The sequence below is a fragment of the Convolutriloba macropyga genome, chromosome 13 (genome assembly GCF_964194025.1).
Source record: "Convolutriloba macropyga chromosome 13, txConMacr16.3, whole genome shotgun sequence".
In the NCBI taxonomy this organism is placed as follows: domain Eukaryota; kingdom Metazoa; phylum Xenacoelomorpha; order Acoela; family Convolutidae; genus Convolutriloba; species Convolutriloba macropyga.
Window position 1 is genome coordinate 12,053,946 of NC_134480.1, and position 24,464 is coordinate 12,078,409.

General features: G+C 36.7%; 2 protein-coding genes across 2 annotated transcripts in view; both read left to right on the forward strand.

Annotated features, from left to right (window-relative positions):
* Nucleotides 1-24,464, forward strand: part of LOC142351596 (xaa-Pro aminopeptidase ApepP-like) — a 702,879-nt gene that overhangs the window by 79,869 nt on the left and 598,546 nt on the right. The gene's annotated exons all lie outside the window — the stretch shown is intronic.
* On the forward strand, nt 1,900-23,544 carry LOC142351973 (trimethyllysine dioxygenase, mitochondrial-like). Its single transcript, XM_075404266.1, has 3 exons — nt 1,900-3,152; nt 20,180-20,350; nt 21,899-23,544. The coding sequence occupies exons 1-3, from the start codon at nt 2,562-2,564 to the stop codon at nt 22,385-22,387; spliced, it is 1,251 nt and encodes a 416-aa protein (XP_075260381.1). The 5' UTR covers nt 1,900-2,561; the 3' UTR covers nt 22,388-23,544.

Here is a 24,464-nt window from a genome sequence, read left to right on the forward strand (position 1 = left end):
TTTTCCTTCCCGATGAGGTACACAATTGATTCAGTTCCGGTTTGTGCTCGGTTGATTTAATCTTTGATCAACTGGTTCTGAAGTTTGCTTGTGCGTTCGTGTAGTTTTTCAGCTTTATACCATCAGGTTCTTGTTAGACAAATTCGAAGTGCTCTGTATTGTGTTAGTTGCTTGTCTGAAATGACTGTTTGTGATTGGTTCGGATAGCAAGCGTTTGCATATAGAAATGGTGACTTAATCCAAGCGTTGTATATTAAGATTAAACTTTCTTGATCGATTTTTCAATTTGCTTAACCGCCACAACTGGACGACTCTATTTTTAGCTCTAGATTAATGTCTTTGCACTGACAAAACCAGAGAATTTAAGAGTTTTTGCTTCAATTAGTTTTCCATTAATATACAGGCTTACTTGTCGTTTTGAAGACCATGTGCTTTGTTTTGTGGATTTTTTTGTTTAACTTTGAGCATTTCACACCATTTTATGAGTTTATTCGGTTATGCCTGTTGTTTGCACTGTAGTAATTGACTTGCTTTGATCTTTATAAGAGTGCAGAGTCATCTGAATATTGGAAAATTCAGTCAGGTTGTCTGGAGTGTTGAAGATATAAATTAGGAGAGGTAACGGCGCCACGACGCTCCAATGAGGGACACCAGCTTTTGGACAGTTGTTGCTTCTTATATTCTTGATTTTAATTTGATTACGTTTCTCCGATAGTTATCCAGAGCAAAGAGCGATTTCTGTATTCCATTTTTGTCAATCCACCCTAGTCTTCTGACCGCATCTAATGCTTTTTTTATATCAAGGCAAACAAGTCCAACGGTTTCTGACATCTGGTGTGCTTCACTTATATGCTGAGTCATTATGGTAAGAATATTAGTCGTGTATCTGTTTCGCTAAAAATTTTGGGTTCACAGTGGTCTTATTTTTTTAACTTCATATAAGAAAACAATGTCAATGTTATTTGTGTCAGGAATATTTCGTTTGAAATATTTTAAGCTTGTCATAATAAATACTCTGATGGCTGTTGGTCTGACACATATTTTTGCAATAAAAGTTAGCATATGGTTTGATTTTTTGACGTTCTCATAAATTTCCTGGTCATCCATTTCGTTTAAATCATTTGGGTATCTTTCTGAGCATGCTATTTATATCTCTCTATGACTTTGTGCTAACATTCGATCTGATTTTACGGAGAACTTCGGGAACTATAACATTGGTTACTGATTGTGCAGTTGGAGTAGCGTCTAAGTTCTTTCGAATGCCTTTAGAGTAATTTAATCCTGCTTTGTTCTTTCGAGCAAGGCGTTGTGATAATTCGGACAGCCTCTATACACAGTTGCGTGGGGGCGTCCACAGTTTGAACATTTTGCTTTTTGTTTTAATTCTTTGCCGGTTTTTTTATGTGTTGACCTGCACTCTGCAGACATCTCAGTTCTTCTTTACAATCAGTTGCAGAGTGTCCCAATTTCTGATTTTTGGGGTGGGTCTCTGCTTGGTCCACAGCGATAAAGTAGGCAGCTTATTTTGATACCGTACTACGTAACTGCGGCTACATGGTTCGAACAATCAGTTATTACGCGAATGAGTTTGTTTAGTTGCACCGTTTTTTCACCGTTTTTGGTCTTGTTGGTACAGTAAAGCTACTGATGAGGAGAGTTGAAGACTCCACGGATGACCAGGTTCTAGAGAATGCTGTCCTAATACCTGGGGAGAGTACTTTGATTATCCAGAGGCTTCCAATGTTGGGTAATTCTAGGTTTACACCCAGTGTTTCTAATGCTTGGCCTTTGTTGTTCCTCTTAGATGTAACTGGATTGATGTCTTTTACCCTCGCACCTTTTTTTCACCCGAGTGACAGAACCAATGACAGTAGCTGATTACTTCTGTTTGTTCCAACAAAATAATTTTTGAACTTCATTTAAGTAGTGTCGATGTTTTTTGTGTGAGCAATAAAAAGTTTGTGGTTGTTGTTTACTAAGATACTACAGGTCCATTGAAATATTTTAGCTGGTCCATATTGATTAATTTGATGTCTGTTGTTCTGAATCTATAAAAGCCTCGCTCCCAAAGAATCTTCGTACTCAAAGTGAAGTACTTGCTTGAGGTTTTCCTGTTACACTTTGATGTACTGATCTGGAGGTGACAGTAGCAGCTCATTACATATGGGCTGTATTTAGCTCGAAGAAAGTTATTTCCTGAGCTGGTAATTCTTTTACTAATTCATAATTTGGTTAAATGTGTTGCAAAACAGGTCTCGACAGCAGAAGTGCGTCCACATTTGGCAGATGAACGATTCTTTTTAGACGCAATTGAAAAAAATTGAGGTGGTGGATTCAAAGTTGCTTCATTGGTACCGGCCAGAAAACAACTTGTAGTGCTCAGCTCTTCACCAATGTGAGTTAGCGCAAACATGTTCGAGCTGGTTGAAACGTTTCAAATCAATGGGACATTTTGGATCACATTTGAAGTGACTGCTAAAACATGACCTTTAGCTTTGTTTATCGCGATTTTGAAGTTGCTGTTTCATTTCGCATTTTACGCAATTCCTTAGAAGATCACAATGGCGAGTTTAAAGGCCTTCTTTTGTCCGAAAGCTCATTGCCCCCTCAAAAACTACCTCAGAAAACAACAAACACTTTTAGCACAATCAATGCGTGCAGGTATTCGGACGGTTTTTGCCAGACCTTTGTCACAACAAGCTAGACTGAAACATACCTTCGACATAAAGAGAGGTGATCGTTTTATAGAGGTTTCAAAGGGATCGGGGCGCGCGATCAGTTTAACATATGAATATCTATTGGACAACAATGCGAAGACGTTCGAACCCAAAACATTTCAAAGAATGGACAACATAATGGACATTGATTCGAACGTGGAGCTTCTAAGCTGGGAATTACTTGATCACAATAACTTGGAACTAAACTGGAGTAACGAACAAAGCACTGTTTTTGATTTATCATTTCTCAATAAAAGTAGCTGTGAACCACCGGAGGTATTTTGGAACAGCGGGCAGTTCGAGGATTTGGTTCTTAGCCAGGCTGTGGATGCTAATGGATTGTTGGGACCGTATGGGAAGAAATATATGGACAATTTTCACCGGTGTTTGTACAAGTTTGGAGTGGCGTTTGCTAAGAATGTGGATCCGAGCGATGTAAGTTTTATAAGCCTGGCTTTTAATATATTATTTGCAGACGATTAATTTTAGAAATTTTCCTATCAAGATCATTAGCCAAATATTATTTTTTTGGAATAAACTTGCTTTGTAATCGTTGTAATTATTTGTTTTGTAATCGTTAGTTGAAATTAACTTGCTTTGTAATCAAGCTATGCAACGAGCATTAATTTTCTCGCACAAAATTTTAGTACAAAGTTTTTGGAGTTTGAGGACTTTCCGTTTGGAACTCATCCTTTTTTGCATATATATTTCTATATACATATATATGCAAAAAATGATGAGTTCCAAACGAAAAGCCTTCAAACTGCAAAAACTTTGTATTGAAAGTTTATGCGAGCACTTTAATGCTCGTTGCATAGCTTGATCAGAAAGCAAAAGAAAATTAACTTGGTTAACATAACGCTGGTTATCAATACAACAGATCAACAGTTTAGGAATCTCATTTCATCAGCGGTTTTTTATGTATTCACATGTTTGTTTTTATTCTCCCCACTTTGGTCAGGTAAGAAAAAAGACACAAGTGTCCTCCTGTTGGATGACATTGCTTAAGAAAAAGCTCCCCTCTCATTGGGTGAGCTCAATAATGATTCTGGGCGTGTTTCTAACTCATCAAGAGATTGATTCCGCTCAACATAAGCGTCTAGGAGTAGTTATCTTCTTCTCGTTCCACGTAATCGGATCGCTAATTATCAGACAAGTTCAAGTAAATGATGCGTTCAACTACTGAGCTCGCGACAACAGCATAGTAGCTGATCATAGTATAATGACCACAAAAAATGACTGAACTGCTCTATTGAAGGCAATGTAATGTCCCACTGACTGATATTTTCTGCTATCAGCTAACAACGACATATGCAGTGAAGCCTTCTTCGGAGTCCTCGACAGACCGCCCAAAACTTTGATTGCCAGAGGGACAATCAAAATTCCTTGTTGAGCACAGCTCTTTTCATACTGAGCATATTTTCGATCTTCTGCAGCTTCAATTGCATAGCCTGACTTCTCTGCCGCATGAGAAATAATGTTCGGTTGCAGAGAGGAAGTCACGGTTATGGCTAGAGCAGCTGATTGGCCAGATTTCCAAGAAGGCAGAGAGACGTCTCCTTGGCGTGAGTTATTTTCCGCGATGATTGCGTTTTTCAATTGGTGGGGACAAATTAGCTGCTGAACAGGCGGAAGCTATACAATCGCGAATTCTATCGTGCCTTAAAGTTGCATCTCCCCTTCCGTGGCAGGCAACTGCATGGTCAGCAAATGTGTTCAATGTACCTGACCTGTAATAAGGACATTTTCTTTCTTGATCATAAACCGCGATTCCGAGCCTGTACTTAAACTGACTGGAAATTTTTTAGCCGAAAGTTGTAGACCTAGAGCGGGAATTGGAGGCGGAGCAAGCCACGCGCTAGGATGAGGCAGGCTTAGTGATTGGAGTCTTGTCTTTTCCTTGGCTGACGTTTGATTTCTTATTAGGGCAGCAGTTTTATCTTTATCAAGTGCTTCTTGGATCTTCTTTTGAGTGTGCGAAAATTGATTGAACGGTTCCAGACTCATGTGTAACTCTTTAAAAAGTGTCACTTCTGAGGGAAGCCTATTTTGTTGACCAGCTCGTCTGAGGCTATGATTGAGCCCCCAAACGCTCCTTTGTATTGATCTTGTGACTGTCTGATGCCTAGTCCTGACAGACTGATAGGTAAGGAAGACTCTTTCCGTGTTCTGTGTTCCCAAACAGTAACGAAGGATACTTAATGCACATTGAGGATTTTTGAGGTGATGTAAATTGCCCAGAATTGAACTCTCCTCTTCAATTAAGATGCGAAAAAATTTTTTGTACCAATTGCAGCGCCCAGAAGTTCAAAAACCTTTCCCAAATTCGTTCTTACTGCCTGATCATCGGAGGGTATATCTTCAATTGACCACAACTCACATTTGTCTTTTCTCAGTATTAGGCCTCTGTCAGGAGCTTCGTTGTCTGGGATTTCAAGCGTTTGTTTGATCTGATCTCCAGACCCAGCCTTGAACCCATCTTCTAAGTACCCAGTGTGCTGTAACAAACTCGGAACTGACGTCTTGATCTTCTGTATGATTTGCCATAACGTCAAGGAGAACAATAACGGTCCCAGCGGATCACCCTGTTGAACAAACGATTCACTTTGAATAATTGCATTGTTATAAAAGAGAGGTTTGTGCTGGGAGAAGGAAAAACTGGTGAAGGCGGCAATTCCAGGCATAAATTCGCATGTCGCTTTTAGTAAGTGTGAACGCTTGACTGAGTTAAAAGTGTTTTGGAAATCAATTTGAAGCACGCCTTCTTCCGACTGAGCACTAATTATGTTATCGTATGTAATTTTTGACGAATGAATGGTTGTTTCAGCGCCTCTCTGCTAACGCCGACTCCCAATTGCAGACTATCAAACAGCTCAATTGGTTCTGATTTAGCTTCACTTGTCAGGTATTTTGTTAGGAGGCGTCGCAACACTTCGCCAACTGCTATCGGACGCACCCACTTTTCTTTTTGGATAAAGCCGTGAGTGAAGCGCAGCAGAGTGCTTAGGAAACAAAAGCAAGAAAGAGTCCCCTGCTGCCAAAGTTTATAAACTTTGTTATCGCTTTCAGAGCAAACTCAGACCGATCAGGTGCAGTGCAGTCTACTGCTGCAGAAGATGTTCTGGAAACACCTTAGAGGGACTTGCTGCAGTGTGCGTGCTGAATGTCTTCAGTTGTTCATAAACTACGTTATCAATGAATTGGAACGCATTGGATGCAATGTCGTCAGGTATACCGAAGTAGGGTAACGGTTCTTTCGGGTGTAACGTTTCAAGCGCTTAGTTATCGGTACCAGACCTTCGGAAGCTTAAACTTTAGCAGCTCGGCCAAATTGACCTTGTAAGCACGTTTTTGCTCTGGCCGTTTTTTCTTCAGTGCTGTTCGTTGTCTTTTTGATTGTTTCATGGAGACAGCTTCTGACTCAAGCTTTCCAAATTCACCGGCTTTCCAATGGTCAAAACTTTCTGCGTGACGATGGTCTTGATTGCGCTTTTGTTTTTTGCCTTCCCGGTTACAAGCACGTAGAACGCATTTTGAAACCGCGAAAAGTTTAGGCCAATTTGTCTTGTTGTCTGGAGCATCAACACATTCAAGAAGAATACTTGATAGCAATTGGGACCATCCTGCTCTGGATTTGATTGCAACAAAGCGACAGGTTGGCACGTACGAACTCAAAAGTGTCAACACCTCAGACAATTTTTTACTTTCGATTTTTTTTGAGATCAACACTTGCAAAATTTGAGTTATTCAACTGACTGGAATCACAGGAGACCGATAGATTGTCTATTTTATTTGTGAGGTCTTAATTTTCCGACGGCTGCCCTACTGCTCTTTTATTTTGAATACGCTCAAATTGATTTGTAATTGAACCAAGCGTCGTGCTCTAACCCCCAACCAGGATATCTTATTTTGATGAATTGATCGTAGTTTTCTAGTACTTGAACTCTGTAGAGCTTATCTGCGGTATCTGGCAGAAAAAGAACTGTGCCTGGAGCTACGTGGAAAAACTGTTTAATATTTACATTTTGCATTTCCTGAGTCAAAACCGTATGCATGTCTTTGGACTCCGGACTCAGGATTTTATGGTTCTCTTTGTGTGCCTATATTCTCCAATTTCGTTGCACCATTCTCAAGCTATTTTATTTCAACTAACGATTACAAAGCAATTTTATTTCGAAAAAAATAATAATATTTGGCTAATGATCTGGTTGGGAAAAAGGTCAAAAATGAATCGTTCATATATATGAATGAATATAATAAAGTTTATTATATAAAAATAAATATAAATGCTGTGTATTTATACCCGTGTTGTGGTCTCTATTAGTTTTCGGCTGAAATCAGTATAAATGGATAATGAATGTTGCTTCCAAGATGTTGATTCCAAGTATATATGATTTAACAAACACGTATATCGCTTTAAGTTTTAATATTAGGGTTATAAACAGCTAAGCTGATTATATTTTTTTCATTAATGTAAATGAGAGTTTTTGTTTGAAGCCCCTGTTTACAATGAGTCACTCTGTTTTTCTAGGTAAGCTACCGGGCAATTTTTTTCTACGTTATTCGCGTAATTATTTGACGTAACGATTTTAATGAAGGAATAGACAATTTGATCATTTGCAAATGATACAACATTGTCATGCAAACAGAATAACGTTTTTGGACAAATTTACAGATAATGGTCAAACAAAGCAAGTTAACGTACGAAGCAAGGGAATTTATTTTTGAGTGAGGGGTAAACAGAAAGGCTGTTGTTCAAAAACCGAAAATTGGTCATGTGTCAAATTTGTTCACTCTTCCTATGAAATTAACCTAGGAAAATCAACTTCGGAAAGTTATGAGTATAATGGCATCTTGAATTGGATCATTTTAATGCAGGCTCGCAAAAGCATCAGAAGAAAATCAAAGGAATAGAAGATGGCTTAAAAGAATCTGCACTTTCTCTTTAGCACCAATTCGGGCTCGAACTCCAGCCCCTCGCTTAACAGCATTAAGTATTTTTGCTTACACTACCGATGCGTAAAATTTGCGTCTACTACCCTATGTACCAGCATTTTTTTCCTACGACTCTTTTGGCTTTGTTATGTTGTATCTTTTAGGAATGCTAAGATTCGAGCATGTATTGAGCTTCTACATGTGGTTCAGCGCGTTTCACAACGCATGTAGCACGTTAGACTGTATATGTGAGGAGCTTTAAAACGTGCGAAGTATAGGAGCTTAAACATGGCTTGTAACCACCATCTTCTTTTAATCTTTTGATACTTCTGGACCATTTGAGATTGTTTTTTTTGATATTTGACCCTGCTGACCTCCGTTTTCTTCTTTTGCGTGCTTTCTTTCAAAGGATCTTGGGGACATGACGGCACGTATTTTCTGATACTGCAGGCGTGTAATTGGCAGATTTTTCCACTTTATCGGCAAATACTAAAATACAAGTTGCTGAGGTGGACAAAGTGGACTCTCAGGTGGCAAAGAGAACTTTCTAGCCAAAAAGTATTTCTTTGTTATAAAGAGACCAAAAACTTGCTTCATTTTTGGAGACCACTGAAAAGGAAGCAAATGCTCACTTTTCAGTGGTCTCCGATTTCCTTTTACTTCCTGTGCAACATCTCTTGTCACATCTTGCTTTTCCTTGCATTTTACCGCACTGATAGGCTATCCTGTTGCTGGTTGACTTCCATGGGTGACCAACTCCTCGCCCACCAGGAGATTCTTAAGACAAATTGTTGGACCCACATTTAAGGAAATGAAGGTAATTGCGGTGCTATTAAACTTCAAGAAAAACTTTTCTTTCATGGTATATTTTAATGTGGCAAGCAATTTGATAACCTCGGGGCAATTTTTCATCTCGGCGCTGAGCTTTTTCAACTTAGTCCTGTCATCGGACTCTGCGCCTTTTCTCTGGCTAACTTAGTAGGCCAATGCTTTTTAAGCTATGAATTGCAACACAAAATTTTTCTTCATACTTCTTCAGCTGGGAATTGAAAGTCTGTGGAAGCCCTGGTACCGGCAAGGCAGTCAGTTCCTTAAAATATCTATAAGCTAACAGAGCTGATTTTCTTAATTGAGTTTTGAGAGAATAAAAGAATGCCGCAGACAGCGATACCAGTTAATACCTGTTCCGCGTTTCTTTTGCAAAGCGGCGCAACGTAAACGCAACATCTCTTGCTAACATGTTTTTTAACGCCTTCATGCTCAGCAAATGCATGTATAATAATGATCGTAGTTTTCTAGTACTTGAACTCTGTAGAGCTTATCTGCGGTATCTGGCAGAAAAAGAACTGTGCCTGGAGCTACGTGGAAAAACTGTTTAATATTTACATTTTGCATTTCCTGAGTCAAAACCGTATGCATGTCTTTGGACTCCGGACTCAGGATTTTATGGTTCTCTTTGTGTGCCTATATTCTCCAATTTCGTTGCACCATTCTCAAGCTATTTTATTTCAACTAACGATTACAAAGCAATTTTATTTCGAAAAAAATAATAATATTTGGCTAATGATCTGGTTGGGAAAAAGGTCAAAAATGAATCGTTCATATATATGAATGAATATAATAAAGTTTATTATATAAAAATAAATATAAATGCTGTGTATTTATACCCGTGTTGTGGTCTCTATTAGTTTTCGGCTGAAATCGGTATAAATGGATAATGAATGTTGCTTCCAAGATGTTGATTCCAAGTATATATGATTTAACAAACACGTATATCGCTTTAAGTTTTAATATTAGGGTTATAAACAGCTAAGCTGATTATATTTTTTTTCATTAATGTAAATGAGAGTTTTTGTTTGAAGCCCCTGTTTACAATGAGTCACTCTGTTTTTCTAGGTAAGCTACCGGGCAATTTTTTTCTACGTTATTCGCGTAATTATTTGACGTAACGATTTTAATGAAGGAATAGACAATTTGATCATTTGCAAATGATACAACATTGTCATGCAAACAGAATAACGTTTTTGGACAAATTTACAGATAATGGTCAAACAAAGCAAGTTAACGTACGAAGCAAGGGAATTTATTTTTGAGTGAGGGGTAAACAGAAAGGCTGTTGTTCAAAAACCGAAAATTGGTCATGTGTCAAATTTGTTCACTCTTCCTATGAAATTAACCTAGGAAAATCAACTTCGGAAAGTTATGAGTATAATGGCATCTTGAATTGGATCATTTTAATGCAGGCTCGCAAAAGCATCAGAAGAAAATCAAAGGAATAGAAGATGGCTTAAAAGAATCTGCACTTTCTCTTTAGCACCAATTCGGGCTCGAACTCCAGCCCCTCGCTTAACAGCATTAAGTATTTTTGCTTACACTACCGATGCGTAAAATTTGCGTCTACTACCCTATGTACCAGCATTTTTTTCCTACGACTCTTTTGGCTTTGTTATGTTGTATCTTTTAGGAATGCTAAGATTCGAGCATGTATTGAGCTTCTACATGTGGTTCAGCGCGTTTCACAACGCATGTAGCACGTTAGACTGTATATGTGAGGAGCTTTAAAACGTGCGAAGTATAGGAGCTTAAACATGGCTTGTAACCACCATCTTCTTTTAATCTTTTGATACTTCTGGACCATTTGAGATTGTTTTTTTTGATATTTGACCCTGCTGACCTCCGTTTTCTTCTTTTGCGTGCTTTCTTTCAAAGGATCTTGGGGACATGACGGCACGTATTTTCTGATACTGCAGGCGTGTAATTGGCAGATTTTTCCACTTTATCGGCAAATACTAAAATACAAGTTGCTGAGGTGGACAAAGTGGACTCTCAGGTGGCAAAGAGAACTTTCTAGCCAAAAAGTATTTCTTTGTTATAAAGAGACCAAAAACTTGCTTCATTTTTGGAGACCACTGAAAAGGAAGCAAATGCTCACTTTTCAGTGGTCTCCGATTTCCTTTTACTTCCTGTGCAACATCTCTTGTCACATCTTGCTTTTCCTTGCATTTTACCGCACTGATAGGCTATCCTGTTGCTGGTTGACTTCCAAGGGTGACCAACTCCTCGCCCACCAGGAGATTCTTAAGACAAATTGTTGGACCCACATTTAAGGAAATGAAGGTAATTGCGGTGCTATTAAACTTCAAGAAAAACTTTTCTTTCATGGTATATTTTAATGTGGCAAGCAATTTGATAACCTCGGGGCAATTTTTCATCTCGGCGCTGAGCTTTTTCAACTTAGTCCTGTCATCGGACTCTGCGCCTTTTCTCTGGCTAACTTAGTAGGCCAATGCTTTTTAAGCTATGAATTGCAACACAAAATTTTTCTTCATACTTCTTCAGCTGGGAATTGAAAGTCTGTGGAAGCCCTGGTACCGGCAAGGCAGTCAGTTCCTTAAAATATCTATAAGCTAACAGAGCTGATTTTCTTAATTGAGTTTTGAGAGAATAAAAGAATGCCGCAGACAGCGATACCAGTTAATACCTGTTCCGCGTTTCTTTTGCAAAGCGGCGCAACGTAAACGCAACATCTCTTGCTAACATGTTTTTTAACGCCTTCATGCTCAGCAAATGCATGTATAAATATAACAAGGAGGCTCGGTAATGTGCGATCGCACATAAGGTTCCGACCCCGCTCATCCACAATGTTGGCATAATTGTCTACCAAATGAGGAACAGTTAGAAAACCCCAAAAATTCAAGTATTTTTCAAAAAAAAGCCCGGTGTATGAACGAAAAGATAGCCTCCAAAGCAATTAACTCAGTGGAGTAAAAAATGATGCATTAGATTCATGAGATATGTCAATATTAAGAAAGCGAGTCAAGACAAACGGAAAAATCAAACAACAACAACAAACATTAATTACATCAAAAAATATATAAGCGTTTTTAAAAACAGAACTTAATAACAAAGTCAAAACAGCGTCAGATAAAACTGAAACTAAACAAAATAACTTGTAATTCCGCAGAAAAGATATAGGACCAGTCCATAATAAGGCTTGGTAACAATTAGACAATAGAGAACAAAAACAGTAAATTTTAAAAATTGGCGTATTGTATTTTTTTTAAAAACAATTAATTTCAAAGTAATTAAAACCATCAGAAATCAAATAAAATATCCCTTAGGTTTACGACTACCAGTGACCAGTGTTTCTAAGCCTAAAGCCTTAACGCTTTCGAAGCCGTAAAGCCATATTTTGGCCCCCAAAATTTTTTCGATTGCACCTTCTTCGAATACGGATATTCCATTATGTGACCTCTTGTTAATGAAACCAGTCCACAATTGGACAAAAAAGAAAAGCAATTAAGTAATACTTTTTTTCGAAGAAATAATTATTTCCAAAGACATAAAAGCCATTAATTACAAAATGAATTAAATAAATATTTTCGCTTATCCTCCCAAAGGAAATGCCTAAGACCTGCAATTGCCCATTGTCCAGAATATATCTTACGTCTTATTTTACTATAAAGTAAACGTAAAGTATGAACAAAATCAAAAATTATTTTTTTTTCTTTTTGTGAAAAACCCGTGTCGAAGCCAGTAAAGTCATAACAAATTCTTTAAAAATATCAGATTTTGTGACACTAATCCCTTTGACACTTTCCCTTTACAAGAATACTGTCATATTTGGCCTGTAATTAACGAGACTAGGTAAAAAACAGACAATAAGGGGAACAAAATTGAGAAAAAAAAGTTTTAAAATTTTGGAAAACAATTGTTTTCTTCAAAGTCATGAAAGCCAACAGCTATCTACTAATATCAGAATTTTGACCCATGTACTTTTCCATGAAAAGCCAATGAAACCGTTTCATTGTACAGGAAATTTCGTACGACTAAAAAGACAAATTAAAAACGACAGTTAAAGACAAAATTAAAAAATTCAATTAAATTCTTCGAGGAAGTATTGTCGAAGCCGTTAAAACCAGAGTCTATATCCTTAAGGATCTTTATATTACAGTTTGTGTTTTATTTTGAACGCCAATGTTGTGATATATGAACTGTCAAAAACCTGATAATTTGACAAAACTAGAAAACGTGAAAAATGGGCAAATACCTGAAAATAAAAAAGTCAAATCTAGTATCAAAGCCAGAAAACCATAACTGAAAATGTAAAACGGCAATAAAGATTGAATTTGAATTCAATAAAAAAAAGCATTCTTTCATTGCTGACACTAAGCAACGAGTTGACCAAATTAAGAGAAAAATGGAGGCAAATTTCAATAAGCCATTATTTATAAAAAATGCAAATATTTTTTAAAGTTAAAACGACGAAAAGCGTTCATGTAAAAATTGAGATACAAAAATTAGGAGTTAAGTAGGAAGCTAATTGGACCTATCACTAGTGAGCTTTGATTTAAAGTGATCTGTTATTAAATCAATATATAAAAAAGATCGAATTTTTTTTAATAAAAAAGACCGACTGATTACAATGCAAATTAATCTTGGGTTGTAACAGTCCAAGATTGGTGCGAAACTAGCTCTGCTAATGCTTTTTGTCCATTTAGAACTCATAATTTTTCAAATTTTAAAGATATAGATATTTTGTTAATTAAAAATCAAAAATTAATGCTGCGTTTTTGATAATCAACGAGTAAAGTTAGCAAGAAACGGCAAAATTTTAAATACGGAGCACTCGCAACGGATGTTGGAGTAGAAATGCCCCCTTTTGAGTCTACAAAGTTTGTGTTAGTGGTGTTTGGGTGTGTACTTCCTGCAAATTTAATCAAAGTGGACTAAAGAAACTTATTTGGTGCTGTTTTTGATGAAGTCTGAATTTTGAAATGTTTAGGCAGAATTTTAGACCAAAAAGTTAAATGAAATAGCTGACAATTGTTTTTTCGTCTTTTAAAATAAAATCAATCACACTTTCTTATAAACATTTAACAAATTTTAGCAAAATTAGCAAAATTTTAGTCAAAAATTCCGGAAAATGTGAATGAAATCAACGGAATTCACTCTATTTTCTCAAAAATTTAAACCTCGATAACTCCCTGTAAAAAACGAAAATCAAAAAACTCTTTTTAATTCCATATTCTACGCTGGACAAGCTTTCTTATGATACCAGTCTCAACTCTCTACGATGAATATATCGATCGGCCAAAATTGTCGAACAAAAAAAACCCATTTGAGTATATAGTTCCTCCGCCCCTCGAGAGGGGTCGGAACAATTATGGCAAAATAAATGTAGAGGCTAGAACGATGGCCAACGATATTGTCATGGTTACCCTCTGCATCAACTCACGAAAAAAAATGAAATTTTCATTAGAATCCATTATACATGACGGACAATTTTAGCTGCTACGTTCAATGTCAGGGTTAGAAAATGATGCGAACGATCGGAAACATATTGAACTTTAGAAAACTAAGCAAAGTTTTGGAAACCAAAGTGAGCATTTATAAATATGATCATTTGATGCCTACACTTTGAGTCACGATATTCTACTTAAAGGTTCATGTTCGAGATCACGGTCTTTTTCGGATCTGAGGTGCACGATCACAGTTACATTCACACGCATATTCATGCATGCAGTTATGCATGCAAGCACACACTTATACGCGCGCAAGCTAATTTCAGTGCTAATTTTGTCAGAAAAATATTGAATAGTTGTGTTGCTAGAATTACAATAAACTTGGTGTGTACGTTTGTTTTAGAGAGCCAAGTTGTACTATGAAACCTCCAAATAATAAACATAACCGACTAACTTCCGGCGAATTGCTCTCAAACGACCGGCGAGCGGTTGACTTCGTCAGTAGCAAGCCACGGTATAGTGAGGCTCGCTTTAGCTTGATTCGACTCTGCAACTTTTAGTTTTCTAGCCTTGTTAGTAAATAAATCAAATAAGAAATGGATATTTTAAAATATTGCAAAATTTAAAAAAGCTTCCAGATTTCACAGTGAAAATCTTCAGAACTAATTTTTGTCTCTGGATTTAAGTCAAGTAACCCATCTGCAGGACTTGAAAAACTTCGTTGGCCAGTAATGATCGTTAAACTCAGAAAAGGACAAAAATATTCAATACTTTTGAAAACAATCGCAAATTTTAACAAAATCTTGCTAATATTCACAATATTAAAATCTCCAAAACCCTTTCATCTTCTCAAGAAACTATCCAGTATCCCTATTCCAAGCTTTAAATAGAATCACTGGCTCATAAAGATCCTTAAACTTGGATCAAGATAATAATTTTCGAAAATTTGAAAAAAAAATAAAATCAAGTTTTATCAAAAAATTGCTGAAGCTGGAATCATTAAAATATTGATTACCATTCCATCAACTCCAGAAACTTTGGAGGAGGTCCCTAGAACCATGGTGCTGGAAAAAAATGATTAAAAAATTCAAAAAGGTTCAAAAACATTTTGACAGTAAATGTCAAAATTGAAAAAAAAATGCAAATTTTGTTTTAGTAAAATGCTAAAATTCGCTATTTTAAAATGCTGAAACCATTCCACTACCACTAGAAACTGTGCAGTAACCTTTTATAAAAACCTAGAGGAGGTTCCTTGACACCTAGGACTGATAAAAATCAGAAAAATGACAAAAATTTTCAAAAAGCTTGACAAAAATTGAAAATTAGTATAAAATTGCGTGTTTTTAGCGATCGGTTGTTCGAGCGTAGCCATGGGGGGGGGGGTGCACCGGGGGCTGATGGGGAGGGGGTGGTGGTGGTGGCAACAGTGGGGTGGGGGGTAACATCGCAGTGGGGGGGGGTAGGGGCAAGTGGGAGGGGGGTCAACAGTTGGGGTGTCTTCGACCTCTAAGAACCGCCCTTCACAACATAAGTAAGTATAAGTCTCCATAACAGTTTGAGCTGAAAGGCTCTAAGAGCACTTAATGCCCGCTGGGCGCTACCTGTTTATCCCGTTTTTGAGGACGAAAAGTCAAAAGCGTCAGACGGAAAATCGGTCATGCGAAAAATCGCATAAAAAAGACCGACAGGACTAATATAATTGCTACAAACTTCGTTTGAGAGCAATTAAAAAAGAATTTTTAAACGTGCTTGGAAAAGTTCTAAGGAAATTTCTGGATAGTTGAAAACATGCCGATGATGGTAAACACTTTTTTGGATCAAAATATTGATCAAGATGGAGCAACTGTTAAATATTGAAAGGTTTTGTTAGAAAGTGTAAATTTCCATTTAGACATTAGACGAGAAACGTCAACGAGTAAACATAAAACAAAAAAACGTTTAAATTTAGAGAAATGCTCAACCTGCAGGAATACATTTTGTCAGTAAAAGAGAGTTTAAACATATTTATTACAGAGAATTTAAGGAGGAAAGTCAAATTTTGTTTATTTTGGTGTACTTAATTGCTCTCAAACGAAGTTTGTAGCATTTATATTAGTCCTGTTGGTCTTTTTATGCGATTTTTCGCTTGACCGATTTTTCGTCTGACGCTTCTGACTTTTCGTCCTCAAAAACGGGATAAACAGGTAGCGACCAGCGGGCATTAAGTGCTCTTAGAGCCTTTCAGCTCTGTTTCAGCTCAAACTGTTTTGGAGACTTATACTTATGGTGTGAAGGGCGGTTCTTAGAGGTTAAAACACCCCCCCCCCCCCACTATTGCCTCCACCCCCCCCCCCACCGCGCTGTTGCCCCCCATCAGCCCCCGGTCTACACCCCCTCCCCGTGGCTAGCTACTGACGAAGCCAACCGCTCGCCGGTCGTTTGAGAGCAATTCGCCCGACGTTACTCGGTAATGTTTGATGCTTTGTGATCACTTAAAACAACCACTTATAACATTAACTTTTTTAAGCCACTTAAGTTTAAAGAATTCAGATTTTTTTTGATAATTACCAAATCCGAAGTAGCTGTTTTTGAAGAGAACATTTTTACTTGGGAAGTGATTCAAAACAGACAGATCTATATGACAGTAGGGGATATTTTTTGTCTGCGCTGATCGAGAAACGTGGCTTGATGTACAGCTATAAATTATAATTAGTTTCAGAAATTTGGTTAAAAAGATCTTTGCAACGAAGATTGGTGCGAAACTAGCTCTGCTAATGCTTTTTGTCCATTTAAAACTCATAATTTTTCAAATTTTAAAGATATAGATATTTTGTTAATTAAAAATCAAATATTAATGCTGCGTTTTTGATAATCAACGAGTAAAGTTAGCAAGAAACGGCAAAATTTTAAATACGGAGCACTCGCAACGGATGTTGGAGTAGAAATACCCCCTTTTGAGTCTACAAAGTTTGTGTTAGTGGTGTTTGGGTGTGCACTTCCTGCAAATTTAATCAAAGTGGACTAAAGAAACTTATTTGGTGCTTTTTTTTGATGAAGTCTGAATTTTGAAATGTTTAGGCAGAATTTTAGACCAAAAAGTTAAATAAAATAGCTGACAATTGTTTTTTCGTCTTTTAAAATAAAATCAATAACACTTTCTTATAAACATTTAACAAATTTTAGCAAAATTAGCAAAATTTTAGTCAAAAATTCCGGAAAATGTGAATGAAATCAACGGAATTCACTCTATTTTCTCAAAAATTTAAACCTCGATAACTCCCTGTAAAAAACGAAAATCAAAAAACTCTTTTTAATTCCATATTCTACGCTGGACAAGCTTTCTAATGATACCAGTCTCAACTCTCTACGATGAATATATCGATCGGCCAAAATTGTCGAACAAAAAAAACCCATTTGAGTATATAGTTCCTCCGCCCCTCGAGAGGGGTCGGAACAATTATGGCAAAATAAATATAGAGGCTAGAACGATGGCCAACGATATTGTCATGGTTACCCTCTGCATCAACTCACGAAAAAAGAAATTTTCATTAGAATCCATTATACATGACGGACAATTTTAGCTGCTACGTTCAATGTCAGGGTTAGAAAATGATGCGAACGATCGGAAACATATTGAACTTTAGAAAACTAAGCAAAGTTTTGGAAACCAAAGTGAGCATTTATAAATATGATCATTTGATGCCTACACTTTGAGTCACGATATTCTACTTAAAGGTCCATGTTCGAGATCACGGTCTTTTTCGGATCTGAGGTGCACGATCACAGTTACATTCACACGCATATTCATGCATGCAGTTATGCATGCAAGCACACACTTATACGCGCGCAAGCTAATTTCAGTGCTAATTTTGTCAGAAAAATATTGAATATTTGTGTTGCTAGAATTACAATAAACTTGGTGTGTACGTTTGTTTTAGAGAGCCAAGTTGTACTATGAAACCTCCAAATAATAAACATAACCGACTAACGTCCGGCGAATTGCTCTGAAACGACCGGCGAGCGGTTGACTTCGTCAGTAGCAAGCCAAGGTATAGTGAGGCTCGCTTTAGCTTGATTCGACTCTGCAACTTTTAGTTTTCTAGCCTTGTTAGTAAATAAATCAAATAAGAAATGGATATTTTAAAATATTGCAAAATTTAAAAAAGCTTCCAGATTTCACAGTGAAAATCTTCAGAACTAATTTTTGTCTCTGGATTTAAGTCAAGTAACCCATCTGCAGGACTTGAAAAACTTCGTTGGCCAGTAATGATCGTTAAACTCAGAAAAGGACAAAAATATTCAATACTTTTGAAAACAATCGCAAATTTTAACAAAATCTTGCTAATATTCACAATATTAAAATCTCCAAAACCCTTTCATCTTCTCAAGAAACTATCCAGTATCCCTATTCCAAGCTTTAAATAGAATCACTGGCTCATAAAGATCCTTAAACTTGGATCCAGATAATAATTTTCGAAAATTTGAAAAAAAAATAAAATCAAGTTTTATCAAAAAATTGCTGAAGCTGGAATCATTAAAATATTGATTACCATTCCATTAACTCCAGAAGCTTTGGAGGAGGTCCCTAGAACCCTGGTGCTGGAAAAAAATGATTAAAAAATTCAAAAAGGTTCAAAAACATTTTGACAATAAATGTCAAAATTGAAAAAAAATGCAAAATTTGTTTTAGTAAAATGCTAAAATTCGCTATGTTAAAATGCTGAAACCATTCCACTACCACTAGAAACTGTGCAGTAACCTTTTATAAAAACCTAGAGGAGGTTCCTTGACACCTAGGACTGATAAAAATCAGAAAAATGACAAAAATTTTCAAAAAGCTTGAAAAAATTGAAAATTAGTATAAAATTGCGTGTTTTTAGCGATCGGTTGTTCGAGCGTAGCCATGGGGGGGGTGCACCGGGGGCTGATGGGGAGGGGGTGGTGGTGGCAACAGTGGGGTGGGGGGTAACATCGCAGTGGGGGGGGGTAGGGGCAAGTGGGAGGGGGGTCAACAGTTGGGGTGTCTTCGACCTCTAAGAACCGCCCTTCACACCATAAGTAAGTATAAGTCTCCATAACAGTTTGAGCTGAAAGGCTCTAAGAGCACTTAATGCCCGCTGGGCGCTACCTGTTTATCCCGTTTTTGAGGATGAAAAGTCATAAGCGTCAGACGGAAAATCGGTCATGCGAAAAATCGCATAAAAAAAGACCGACAGGACTAATATAATTGCTACAAACTTCGTTTGAGAGCAATTAAAAAAGAATTTTTAAACGTGCTTTGAAAAGTTCTAAGGAAATTTCTGGATAGTTGAAAACATGACGATGATGGTAAACACTTTTTTGGATCAAAATATTGATCAAGATGGAGCAACGGTTAAATATTGAAAGGTTTTGTTAGAAAGTGTAAATTTCCATATAGACATTAGACGAGAAACGTCAACGAGTAAACATAAAACAAAAAAACGTTTAAATTAAGAGAAATGCTCAACCTGCAGGAATACATTTTGTCAGTAAAAGAGTTTAAACATCTTTATTACAGAGAATTTAAGGAGGAAAGTCAAATTTTGGTTATTTTGGTGTACTTAATTGCTCTCAAACGAAGTTTGTAGCATTTATATTAGTCCTGTTGGTCTTTTTTATGCGATTTTTTGCTTGACCGATTTTTCGTCTGACGCTTCTGACTTTTCGTCCTCAAAAACGGGATAAACAGGTAGCGACCAGCGGGCATTAAGTGCTCTTAGAGCCTTTCAGCTCTGTTTCAGCTTAAACTGTTTTGGAGACTTATACTTATGGTGTGAAGGGCGGTTCTTAGAGGTTAAAACACCCCCCCCCCCCACTATTGCCTCCACCCCCCCCCCCACCGCGCTGTTGCCCCCCCATCAGCCCCCGGTGCACACCCCCCCGTGGCTAGCTACTGACGAAGCCAACCGCTCGCCGGTCGTTTGAGAGCAATTCGCCCGACGTTAGTCGGTAATGTTTGATGCTTTGTGATCACTTAAAACAACCACTTATAACATTAATTTTTTTAAGCGACTTAAGTTTAAATAATTCAGATTTTTTTTGATAATTACCAAATCCGAAGTAGCTGTTTTTGAAGAGAACATTTTTACTTGGGAAGTGATTCAAAACAGACAGATCTATATGACAGTAGGGGATATTTTTTGTCTGCGCTGATCGAGAAACGTGGTTTGATGTACAGCTATAAATTATAATTAGTTTCAGAAATTTGGTTAAAAAGATCTTTGCAACGATGTACACCTCTAGCCTGTTGCAATGTTGTAAATCAGAAGTCTCATTTTTCAGAAGGGGACTGAGCGTGTGTGTGAGCAGATTGGAGTGATCAGTCGGAACTACTACAGTGACAAAACTTGGATTGTTACTGCCAACATGGAGCAGTCAGACACAGCATACTCAAATGTTCCTCTTAGAACTCACACAGATACAACCTACTTTGACAGTCCTCTCGGAGTCCAGGTATAAATAATAAGTCGACAATAACAGTGTGAGCAATGGTTTCCTCAACCAGTTTCATTCTAGCAGTGAAGTTTAGGACAACTTATAATTAATTATGACCTCCAATTGAGTAATGAGAATAAAAATGGGGAAATTTTTGTGCTATTTGGGTGTAGTTAAGAACAAACGGGTGAGCTCAAAACAATTTTGCCCCTCCTCCGCAATTTTTTCATGCAAAACCTCAGTTTTGCACAAGGAGACAACGGCATACAACTCCAACTAACAAAATCAGCTTAGTAAATATAACTCAATGCTTAGGTATCTCGTTATAATTTGATGTCGATGGAGAACAGAGAGAAAATGACAAGGATTAGAAACAGAAAAACAGCTCCCTTTATAGAAACTACTTATATGCAAGAGGGTACTTCTTGTTTTTCGTATCTACTCCAGTTTCGGACTCACGGCTTATAGAGGGCATATAACTTTTATGCCTGTGAACGTGTTTTTGTGACATAGCTCCATGCTATAAAACAACCAATGAAGCGAAATGAGCATCACAACAAACTGAGGTTGGGATTGATCCGCTTTTTCAACTAATGACTCTAGTACCCAATGAGGGTTTGACAGTGCCTATGCATCAAATGAGTAAATTTATCATCGAAGACATGCGCAATTTCAATAAACAATTCGAAGTGGTTTTTTAAGTCTGTCAAAATGGGTTGTCTGAACAATATATCAGAAAAGGGTGAACAATTTTTGGCATATTAAGATTCGAATACAGGTCAAAAATTTAATATTTGATTTCCTTTGTAAAAGTAGAAGATAAGCAGGACCTAATAAGTTTGAGATTCAATCTTTTTTAGAAATTATGGCAAATTGGTAAAAATTGGCAAAATTTATGAATGGCAAATTACTCTGCATAAGTTTGAAACTTGTGGATATGAAATTTTGTGTGTCACCAAGCTTGACGGGGAGTTGAAAAGGAGGCTGGACCTTTGCGAAATTCCGATACTCAATATGATTTTAGTGAAATAAACATAAAGCATCGCCATGTAAATTGTTTAAGCATTTCGGTAAACAAAAGGCTCGCTTGTTCTGTGCATGGCACAAAATGTTCACACATTGGCATTTGAAAGCATAACACATATCAAATCATTATATCGAAAATGGTATTTCAGAAACGTTATTTAGCACCAAACATTGTTTTTATCCAGCTGCTACAAAAAAAGCTCAAATTATTTAGCTGAAGTTTGAAACAGAAAGAACAGTGAAAAATATTTGAGTGTTCAGAGGAACCAGAAATCCTGGGTAAAGTTTAATTAAGGAATACTAAGATAGAGGTTCGTAGCATTTGGGGCAGATATTCAAGCAATATAGTTCCTACTAATTGGAGGAGTTTTATCGTAAACTGAAAGTAATTATGCAACAAATTTTAACCGTATTAGTACGATTGTCGTTCGACATTAATGCAGTGCCTCATTCGCAGTTTTATTGATTGAAAAAAATTCGGATTGCTTAAACCTCACCACTGATTTTAAAATTTTTTGGGTAATTTTCAGCGTTTTCGAGGTGTTCCATATATTAAGCCACGACGGAACCGGTGGAGAAACTCTCTTAGTAGACGGATTCAACATCGCAAATTTGCTCTACAAATCGGATCCTGAATTATACGAGACTCTTCGCAGAATCAGTATAAACTACAGATACCTAGAACCAGGACGCGCAAAGTTTGAAGCCAACGGCCCTGTAATAGTTGAAAGTTCCAAAGGATTCCCATTTTTGAAACAGATTCGCTACAATGATTACGATCGCGATATTGACCAATCTCATTTATCTGTTTCGGACCAACGAGCTTTTTACAAAGCGTTGAGGAAAATGGCAGAATTAATCCAAAGCAAGCAGAACGAAGTGACGTTGAAATTAACTCCCGGGTTTGTTATCTTCATTAATAACTGGAGAGTTATGCATGGTCGGAATGGCTTCACAGGGCATCGGGTTTTGAATGGGTGTTATATGGCTAGACATGACTGGAGAGGGAAAGTCGCTTTACTTAATTAAATGCTGCATTAAAAAAATCGCAAAAAATTTTTGGGTAAAATATATTTTAACACCCAGTGATTAATACCAAAATTTGAAACGGCGACGAAACTGTTTTTATGTCTAATAAGTCTTTTCTCCCCACTGTTTTAAAGAAAAAAATTAATTTCATTTTCGCACAAAGATTTACAATTAACGTGAACAAGTTATGAGATCATTCAAATATTCTGTAACAAATTGCCCCGAGGCAGAAAATTGTTCTTATCAGCTAGAGTGGCGTAAATTATGCAACTGTTGAAATCGCAACGAGAGTTGATTTTACAAAAGTTGTCACACTGTTGTAATGATTTCCTCCAAATTATTTAACAACTGCAGTTTGATTACTTCCCGATGGCGGTAACAAGCGTGTGGTAAAATTCTGTGTGACGCAATTGTAAATTTAGTCTCGGAAAAATAAACTTCAGCCTTAATAAAAATTTATTGGGATCTGTTTGGGCTCCTCCTCCTGAGATTGGTTTTATCCTTTTATGGTATTACCTGTCGTTTCTTCCTTCTATTGTGGTTTTTCTTATCATAGAACGCCTAACCGTCCTTTAGTTATTAAGATGGACCCAGACGTTCTTTATGACCCTCGTGAGTAGGCTACATCTTTGTTTAGAGCTGTGATGTGATTTTCCTAATTTTATTTTCTGATTTTTCAAATAATTCATATAAAAACAAATTGTAAAGCTTAAATTAATTGGAAAAACGTTATAGATAGAAATAAAGAGAGAATTTGAACATGTAAATAACAATCTAAAATGATGAGCAACTCCTGAAACGGAACCATCAGCGAGATCATAAGTACCCTAAGATTTTAATTCTTTAGTAATAGTGGATGTGCTATGGAGGAAATGAAATTTATATATTTATCAGATATTGTGCTATATTTAGTACTAGTGTTTCTTTATTTGGTACTTAAATTTCGCTTAAATACTTAAAATAGCAGCTTTTTAGTGACTTCTGTTCATACTGATTTGTAAATTTTTTCATACAAAAAAATTCATTGGTTGACAGATCATTTCAGTCGATAAGACTGTGCTTGAAATACCTCTTTTTGTTTGTTTACTTGATCACAGCAGTTTAATTTATGTATATAATGGAATCTATAGCTAGAAAAAAAAATATTTCTATTTGAAGTAATATGTTTTCATAACTAAGTATAGGACAGTTGACTTGAGATGAAAAACTTCAACTAATCAACAGGACTAATCAGCACGAATACGTTCTCATGGACTTCAAAAATTAGAAAATAGGACTCTTGAAATTAGCGTCCTATTGGACTTAAAGAAAGCGTTTGAGACTTTTGAGCATATTAGCTTTTCAAAGTTTGTATAACCTGCGTATTAAAAAGAATAGATTTGGGTGAAATTATACATGGATAAGCTCGAAGTGGAGTAAGTGCTATTCGGACAGAAATTCGTCACAGAGTTCCATTAGTTTCCATCCCCTGTCCCGTTTTGATTTTTATTTACAGGAATGATCTCGACCTTAAATTACTACATTTATTAGGAGACAAATTTGGATGTTAGTGATAAGTCGACGTGATAAAATTATTTGCTAAAGATGAGCGATTTCTCAGAAGAGTTTGTTTTCTTGTTTCCTTTTTCACGTTCTAAAGAATACCAAGAATTGAGATTTTCATTGTTAAACATAAATTGGATTTCTAATTTTTGGACGCTTCCATCCGGGCGTAGGTTATATCTGCCTTCTGCATATTGGATTAGTGTACTGCCGTAACTCATGCATCCACTCCGTAGAAATTGAAAAATAGAGTTCCTTAAATAATTACTTGACGGATGCATCTGGCGCATTCAAGCCAGTCTGATTCTTGCGATCTGAGATGTCATGCGTGCTAACTCAAATGTTTTCGTGCTTAAATCTAAAACTGTCACTGGATCGACTAAAGGCATCATGATTTTTGTAATAAAATTTTTTAGTAAATCAATTAGTTCGGTTGCTACAAATAATTTTTATCAATGTTTTCACTAGATTACACAGTGAACTGATTCTTTTGTTAAAGCTACCGTAAAAGTAGTTCAAATTATTTGCTTAAATG